Source organism: Bos taurus, chromosome 19, assembly GCF_002263795.3.
Source record: "Bos taurus isolate L1 Dominette 01449 registration number 42190680 breed Hereford chromosome 19, ARS-UCD2.0, whole genome shotgun sequence".
In the NCBI taxonomy this organism is placed as follows: Eukaryota; Metazoa; Chordata; class Mammalia; order Artiodactyla; family Bovidae; genus Bos; species Bos taurus.
In genome coordinates this window covers 24,169,989-24,179,130 of record NC_037346.1, presented here as the reverse complement: position 1 = coordinate 24,179,130, position 9,142 = coordinate 24,169,989, and the positions used below count along the sequence as shown (strand labels likewise).

At 42.3% G+C, this 9,142-nt stretch overlaps 1 protein-coding gene across 1 annotated transcript; it reads left to right on the top strand.

Moving 5' to 3' along the window:
- Positions 1 to 7,529: 7,529 nt before the first annotated feature.
- Positions 7,530 to 8,474, top strand: OR1E1G (olfactory receptor family 1 subfamily E member 1G). The gene has a single exon (NM_001390078.1). It carries the CDS (start codon positions 7,530 to 7,532, stop codon positions 8,472 to 8,474), a length of 945 nt encoding a protein of 314 aa, NP_001377007.1.
- Positions 8,475 to 9,142: the final 668 nt, after the last annotated feature.

Here is a 9,142-nt window from a genome sequence, read left to right as displayed (position 1 = left end):
AATAATATCATAGGTACAAAGTCAATATATTTAAAAATTATATTTTTGCATATTAGTATATGGGGCTTCCCTGGTGGTTCAATGGTAAAGTATCCACCTACCAATGTAAGACATGCGATTGCCTGGGTGTGTATAAAATAGTATTAACATATTTATATTTATATCAACTAGCAATGAACATGTATAAAATTAAAAGAAAAACCTTTAAAGTGCCCTTTATGATAGTATCCAACTATTAAATACTTGTGTTCGGTCAGTCAGTTAGTCATGTCTGACTCTTTGTGACCCCATGAACTATAGGCTGCCAGGCTCCTCTATCCGTGGAATTTTCCAGGCAAGAATACTGGAGTGGGTTGCCATTTCCTCCTCCAGTGGTTAGATACTTAGGTATGAATCTTACACAATATATACAAGACCTATGTGGAAAATCACAAAATACTGATTGAAGAAATAATAAAGGTCTAAAGAAGTGAATAGACAGAATGTGTTTGTGAATTTGAAGGCTTAATATTCTTAAGAAATTGTTTCAAAACTCAGCCAAGTTTAGACACAATTCAAATTAACACACCAACAGGATCTTGGGGGTACAAATTGACAATCTTGTTGTAAAATGTATAAAGACAAAGTAATTAAAAAGCAAATTTGACTTTGGAAACAACAAATGGAACCATGTTGTCTGATTTCTAGACTTACTATTAAGATAAATAATCAGGAAAGTGTGGTATTAGTGAAAATGTAGAAATATGGATCAGTATAGAGACTGTAGAATAGCATATAGAATCCAAAAGGAGATCTACTCATGTATCATCCATTGGTTTTTTTAAATTGAGGTACAGTCGTACAATATTACTCAAGTTTCAGGTGTACAATATATTGATTTGCAATTTTCAATCGTCCATTGATTTCTGACAAAGATGTATAGACAATTCAGTGGAAAATAGTCTTTTCAACCAACGGTGCTGAAAAAGTTGTATTTCCACATGAAAAATAAAATGCCTCAATCCATACCTCACATTCTCAACAACAAATCACTCCAGACAGATCATCCATCTAAATATCTCGTATGAGTACTGAGAAAATTCCCATGACAGTGTTTCGTGAAGTCAGAGAAGTCCCAGAGCAGGGAGCTTGGAGGAGAAGGTGAGGGGCCATCAGGTTGCCTCTGCTAAGTTAGCTGAAGCTGGTGCAGAGTTGGTTACTGTAACTGTGCCTGGAATAGGGGATGAGGCTGAGAGAACTAAAAATGTGCACAAGAAGTGTCTCATGTAGGTCTCTAGGGAAGAGTCCTTCTACCAGGGGATGAACAGTGGTTTCTCATTGAATTGGAAATTCAGCCAACCACCTGGACATTTAAAAAAATGATTATTCTTATTTCTTTTTTAAAAACTGAGGTGCAATTAACATAATATTGTATTAGTTTCTAGTATATAACAACTGTGGTTGTTACATGAACTGACAGGGTTGCCATTCTGCTTGGGGTGGCATTATTAATTACCAAGGGAAAACTAGGCTGCTCTACACAATTGCAGCAGACAGGCCCATGTTTGAAATTCTGGAAAATTCTTTGAGAACCACTTTGTATTTTCATGTACCATAATAAACGTGAATGAAACTATAACAATCCAATAAAGCAAGACCAACGAAGAGGCAGGTTCCCTAGGAATGAAGGTTTGTGTTATACCAGCTTGTAAAGGGCCCCATAAGGCTTCAGTGCTGGCTCAGTGGTAAAGAAACTGCCTGCCGATGCAAGAGATGTGGGTTCGCCCCATTGGTCAGGAAGATTCCCTGGAGAAGGAATTGGCTACCCAATCCAGTATTGTCTGGGAAGTCCCGTGGACAGACGAGCCTGGAGGGCTACAGTCCATGGGGTTGCAAAGAGTCAGACACAACTCAGAAACTAAACAACTAAGGACTCCGTACAGCTGAGATGACGGCTGAGGAGAAAATGCAATCAGCAGTGAAAAAAGGAGTTATAAATGTTTTATGGCCTTGTAGTCAATTTCAGGGTAAGGAAGTGCTAGAGACCCGAGATAATCTGACACATGGAGATTACCAGAGACAATGGTGGGCAGGGTGCTATTAAGTTTTTCCTAGGGAGGTGAGGAGCTAGACATAACTCAGTGGAATGAAAACCTAGGTTTCTTTTCTATTTTCAAGAGAAGAAGAATTGAACATATTCTGGGAGAGTTTAACTTTTCTCTTATTCTTGTACTTTATATATATATATATATATATATATATATATATATATACGCACATATATTTGGCTCATAGAAGTCTAATCTTTTTTAACTCTACTCTGTCGTGTGTTTATAGGGAAGTGGATGGTAGTGAAAGATTTACTACCCTGAAAATCTTTCCAAAAATATGCATCACATTGCTCAAAGACCACCAAATACTTCCTTTTGCCATGGAATAAGCCTCCTAAATTCCTAAGCTATTTTAGGATATTCACAGTCTAGTTCCTGCCTGTTTTAATGGTTTCTCCAGTCATTCTTCTTCATCTCCAAAATGTAAGCTCCAACCCCACATACTACTGTCTGTTCCCATTAAGCATCCATATGTGAGCTTCTCACCATCTCTACATTCCCTGAAGTATAGACAGGTGTTCTCAGTGATTGTAATCAGCCACTGCTCCTGCACCCTGAGAACTTTTGTCCCAAAGTGTGAAAGTCGCTCAGTTGTGTCTGACTCTGTGTGACCCCATGGACTATACAGTCCGTGGAATTCTCCAGGCCAGAATACTGGAGTGGGTAGCCTTTCCCTTCTCCTGGGGATCTTCCCAACCCAGGGAACGCACCCAGGTCTCCCACATTGCAGGCGGATTCTTTACCAGCTGAGCCACAAGGGAAGCCCTTTGTCCCAAAGAGGTCCTGGGTAATTACGTTGTCTTTAATGAGTTCCTCCAGGATCCAGACTCCTCTGGGATCCAGGGCCCCTTAGGCCCAAGGATAAAGAATGGGAGATGTGAGAGGAGGTTTAAGACACAGGTCATGACTACAGAGGCTGATATCTCACATGCCTTAGTGAATAGAGGGGAGCAGAATCTCAGGTCAGGGTCCTGGAGTCACCCTCACATGCTGGGTAAGTTGGGCAGAAGGTGAATGAACTAATCCCTTAGAGTCTTTCCAACCTGAGGGTCTTGATTTCCCAGGTCGTGTGATGTTCTGCAGGAGAGTTTTTCAGGTACAATAATCCTCCTCTTTTCCACCTCTCTCCCTCCCCAAACTATTCCACATCCTAGAAATACTTTTATTAATATTTACCGGTTAGAGGGCTTCCCCAGTGGTGCTAGTGGTAAAGATCCCACTGCCAATGCAGGAGATGTATGAGATCTGAGTTCAATCCCTGGGTCAGGAAGATCCCTTGGAGGAGGGCTTGGCAAGCCACTTTAGTATTCCTGCCTGGAGAATCCCATGGACAGAGGAGCCTGGTGGGCTACAGTCCATAGGGTCACAAAGAGTCGGACATGGCTAAAGCGACTTAGCACACATGCACCAGTTAGAATCTAGTTTTTCATTAATGATAGCATTTATAAATATTACTTACTGCATAATGTACTTTCACAAGATTGCACAATTTCAACATAATAATAGCTCTGGAGTAGGCATTGATACAAAAGTTCTGAGCATCTTATTTTATTTCCTAAAAATTGATTTTTATTTACTTTTTTTGGCCATGTTGCAAGGCATGTGGGATCCCAGTTCCCTGACCTGAGACTGAGTCCATGCCCCCTGAAGTGGAAGCGTGGAGTCTTAACCACTGGACAGCCAGAGATATCCCCTTGTTTTATTTAGAATCACCTGGGAGCTTTAAAAAACTGCACAGTCTTGCTCTCAGAAGTTTTGATTAAATTTTTCTGAGACTGCCTAGTAACCTTATTTATTAAAGCTTCATCTATTCTTATTACTTATTGTATAGTCCATGGGCCACAGCATGGGCATTATCTGCTAACTAAAAATGTAGAAATGGTCTACAGAATCAGATCAGGGCTTCCAAGGTCGTGTGGTGTTGCAGAGGAGAGTTTTCCAAGTATGCTGTGCTTAGTCACTCAGTTGTGTCCAAAAGTGTAACCCCATGGACTGTAGCCTGCCAGGCTTCTCTGTCCACAGGGATTCTCCAGGCAGGAATACCAGAGTGGCTCGCCATGCCCTCCTCCAGGGGGTCTTCTCAATCCAGGGATTGAAACCAGGTTTCCTGCATTACAGGCAGATTCTTTACCATCTGAGCCACCAGGGAAGCCCTTCAAGTATGGTAACACTCCTCTTTTCCCCCTCTCTGCACCCATCCCTCCACCAAACTTTGAGAATTTTTTATTAATGTTTACCCATTCGATCTGTTTTCATTAATGATAACATTCTTATGTATTACCATATCATTGATTCCCACAATATTGTGTAATTTCAGCACACTAACAACTCTTGTTAACAAGACAACTCTTGTAACAACAATTGTGCTCAAACTACCACACAATTGCACTCATCTCACACGCTAGTAAAGTAATGCTTAAAATTCTCCAAGCCAGGCTTCAGCAATACATGAATCGTAAACTTCCAGATGTTCAATCTGGTTTTATAAAAGGCAGAGGAACCAGAGATCAAATTGCCAAGATCCGCTGGATCATCGAAAAAGCAAGAGAGTTCCAGAAAAACATCTATTTCTGCTTTATTGACTATGCTAAAGCCTTTGACTGTGTGGATCACAATAAACTGTGGAAAATTCTGAAAGAGATGGGAATACCAGACCCCCTGACCTGCCTCTTGAGAAATCTGTATGCAGGTCAGGAAGCAACAGTTAGAACTGGACATGGAACAACAGACTGGTTCCAAATAGGAAAAGGAATACGTCAAGGCTGTATATTGTCACCCTGCTTATTTAACTTATATGCAGACTACATCATGAGAAATGCTGGGCTGAAAGAAGCAGAAGCAGCTGGAGTCAAGATTGCCGGGAGAAATATCAATCACCTCAGATATGCAGATGACATCACCCTTATGGCAGAAAGTGAAGAGGAACTAAAGAGCCTCTTGATGAAAGTGAAAGAGGAGAGTGAAAAAGTTGGCTTAAAGCTCAACATTCAGAAAGCTAAGATCATGGCATCTGGTCCCATCACTTCATGGGAAATAGATGGGGAAACAGTGGAAACAGTGTCAGAGTTTATTTTTTTGGGCTCCAAAATCACTGCAGATGGTAATTGCAGCCATGAAATTAAAAGACTCTTACACTCCTTGGAAGGAAAATTATGACTAACCTAGATAGCATATTAAAAAGCACAGACATTACTTTGCCAACAAAGGTCCATCTAGTCAAGGCTGTGGTTTTTCCAGTGGTCATGTATGGATGTGAGAGTTGGACTGTGAAGAAAGCTGAGCACCGAAGAATTGATGCTTTTGAACTGTGGTGTTGGAGAAGACTCTTGAGAGTCCCTTGGACTGCAAGGAGATCCACCCAGTCCATTCTAAAGGCGATCAGTCCTGGGTGTTCATTGGAAGGACTGATGTTGAAGCTGAAACTCCAATACTTTGGCCACCTGATGTGAAGAGCTGACTCATTGGAAAAGACCCTGATGCTGGGAAAGAATGATGGCAGGAGGAGAAGGGGACGACAGAGGATAAGATGGTTGGATGATCACTGACTCGATGGACATGGGTTTGGGTGGATTCCGGGAGTTGATGATGGACAGGGAGGCCTGGCGTGCTGCGGTTCAGGGGGTCGCAAAGAGTCGGACATGACTGAGCGACTGAACTGAACTGAACTGAACAAACTCTTGAGGTAGGAATTGATGCCATACTTCTGAACCCTTGCTTTATTTTAGAATCACCTTGGAGCTTTAAAAGCTTTGTATGTGCTTCCTCTCAAAGATTGTGGTTACATTTTTCTGAAGCGTCTAGTAATCTTAATTTTTAAAGCATCATGTATTCTTGCTACTACTTTGTAGTCCATGGACTGAGAAATGGGCATTCATTTCAGTTCAGTTCAGTCAGTCAGTCGTGTTCGACTCTTTGCGATCCCATGGACTGCAGCACGCCAGGCTTCCCTGTCCATCACCAACTCCTGGAGCTTGCTCAAACTCATGTCCATTAAGTCAGTGATGCCATCCAATCATCTCATCCTCTGTCGTCCCCTTCTCCTCCTGCCCCCAATCCCTCCCAGCATCAGGGTCTTTTCCAATGAGTCAGTTCTTCGCATCAGGTGGTCAAAGTATTGGAGTTTCAGCTTCAGCATCAGTCCTTCCAATGAATACTCAGGATTGATCTCCTTTAAGATGGACTAAGAAAAAAATGCAAAAAGAAAAAGAAATGGAAAAAGGCAAAATGGTTGTCCGAGGAGGCCTTACAAATAGCTGTGAAAAGAAGAGAAGCGAAAGACAAAGGAGAAAAGGAAAGATATACCCATTTGAATGCAGAGTTCCAAAGGATAGCAAGGAGAGATAAGAAAGCCTTCTTCAATGATCAATGCAAAGAAATAGAGGAAAACAATAGCTTGGGAAAGACTAGAGATCTCTTTACCACTGAGCCACCAGGAAAGTCTGCCAGTACCAATGTCCTGGTGTAAAACCTGTTGACACGGCTAGATCAACCAGCCCCAAGGGGATAAAGAATGGATGAGTGAGAAAGGAAATTAATATATAGGATGTGTTGACAGATTGGATGTTGAGGATAAAAGAAAGGAGGGAATAAGAGACAACTCTCATGTTTTCATCTGGAGCTCCTGAAACTCTTTTCTGGGGATATGGGAGACTAGAGGTGGAGGGAATTTGGAGTGCGGCAGGGGTCTGGTCATGAATTTCTTCAATGAAATGTTGATCTGCAAATGTATATATTTGTTGTTGCTGTTGTTTAGCTGCTAAGTTGTGTCTGACTCTTTTGTGACTCCATGGACTGTAGACTGCCAGGCTTTACTGTCCATGGGATTTACCAGGCAAGAATGCTGTAGTGGATTGCCATGTCCTCCTCCAGGGGATCTTCCTGATCCAGGGATTGAACCTGTGTCTCTTGCGTTTCCTGTATTGGCAGGCAGATTCTTTACCACTGAGCCACCTGGGAAGCCCTGAGAAATCTACACACGAGTCTTAAATGGTAAGCAAAGCCATTCAGTAGAAGAATTTTTCTTGGTGGTATATGTACCACTGTTATAAGAGAACAGCATTCACGAAAAAGTCCCAGAACATCGACATGTAAGATACTGACAAAGCAAGAGCCAATTGCAGTTTGTGAGGATGTCCAGCTAGGCAGGTATGATGAAAACCACCACATTTTCTGTCTCAGAAATTAATGGACAAAAGTATATTAGAAAATTTGAAATATTGTTGCGCATTAAAAATAAGTGAAGAAAGTAATTTCTGATCATATATTCTGATTATAGAGATTTGCAGTACTGTTGAGATTATTATGACTACGATGAGAATGATATAAAATATTTTTTTGCAGAACACCTAACACATATTTCTGTCACAGAAATGTGTTTATTTTGAAATTCAGGTTTTTGTGAACTCTGTTATTCCTTCCTAAATATACTAGAGACGGATCATGACACGAAGAAATCAAACTATTGTCTCAGAGTTCCTCCTGCTGGGACTGCCCATCGAGTCAGAGCACCAAAACCTGTTCTACGCCCTGTTCCTGGCCATGTACATTACAACTGTCCTGGGGAACCTTCTCATCCTCGTCCTCATTTGCCTGGACCCCCACCTCCACACACCCATGTATTTGTTTCTCAGTAACCTGTCTTTCTCTGACCTCTGCTTCTCCTCTGTCACAATGCCCAAATTGCTGCAGAATATGCAGAGTCAAGACCTGTCCATCCCCTATGCTGGCTGCTTGATACAAATGTACTTCTTCCTGTTTTATGGAGACCTGGAGAGCTTCCTCCTTGTGGCCATGGCCTATGACCGCTACGTGGCCATCTGCTTCCCCCTGCACTACACCACCATCATGAGCCCCAGGCTCTGTCTCTTCCTGGTGGTGCTGTCCTGGGTCCTGACCACGTTCCATGCCATGTTGCACACCCTGCTCATGGCCAGGCTGCATTTTTGTGAAGACAATGTGATCCCCCACTTTTTCTGTGACATGTCTGCTCTGCTGAAGCTGTCCTGCTCTGACACTCGAGTGAATGAGCTGGTGATATTTTTCACTGGAGGGCTCATTCTTGTGATCCCCTTTCTACTCATCATCACATCCTATGCTCGAATCGTGTCCTCCATCCTCAAGGTCCCTTCTGCGAGGGGTATCCGCAAAGCCTTCTCCACCTGTGGCTCCCACCTCACTGTGGTGTCTCTCTTCTATGGGACAATTATTGGTCTCTACTTATGCCCATCGGCTCATAATTCCACTGTTAAGGAGACTGTCATGTCTACGATGTACACTGTGGTGGCCCCCATGCTGAACCCCTTCATCTACAGCCTGAGGAACAGAGACATGAAGGGAGCTCTGGGAAGAGTCTTTTGGAGAAAGAAAACTCCCTTCTCTCTGTGATGCTAAAGGTGGGATTTCTACACAATTTTATGCAGCAAGTATATTCGTATTAATATTGGGATATTAACCCAGACTTCTTTTTTCAATGATCTTTTTGTTAAAATTCCGTAGTAAGATATTGTCCAATAAGTAACAGAGATATGGTGGAGGTATGTAGTAGGACTTGGAAAGGGGATGTCAGTGACCTACTAGCAGAATCTTGCTTGTTTTTTCTCTCCAGGTTACTCTAAGAAGCATTATTTTTAAACTTCCAACTAATCTTTGTATCCCCACCCCACCTTTTTTCTTTACTGTTTCCAGTGTTTTATTTACTGATGAAATAAACTCTACTGCTTACTGAGCATTTACTCATTTACTGTGGGGACACCCTGTCCCTTCTGCCCTTGACCCCACCACCTTGGACAGACATTCCTTGAATGAAGAGACTGAAACTACAGAACCCGGGCCCACAGCAGCCTACTAATATTTACTGAACCAGACAACCCCCAAGGTCCCATTTGAAAATATGGAAGTGAAGAAAGTGTTAGTTGCTCAGTTGTGTCCAGCTCTTTGCGACTCCATGGACTATAGCCACCAGGTTTCTCTGTCCGTGGAATTCTCCAGCAAGAATACTGGAGTGGGCTGCTGCCATTTCTTCCTCCAGGGGATCTTTTTGACCCAGGGATCGA

Coding starts and splice junctions, on each gene's coding strand:
- OR1E1G (NM_001390078.1), top strand. CDS start 7,530: ATGACACGAAGAAATCAAACTATTGTCTCAGAGTTCCTCCTGCTGGGA.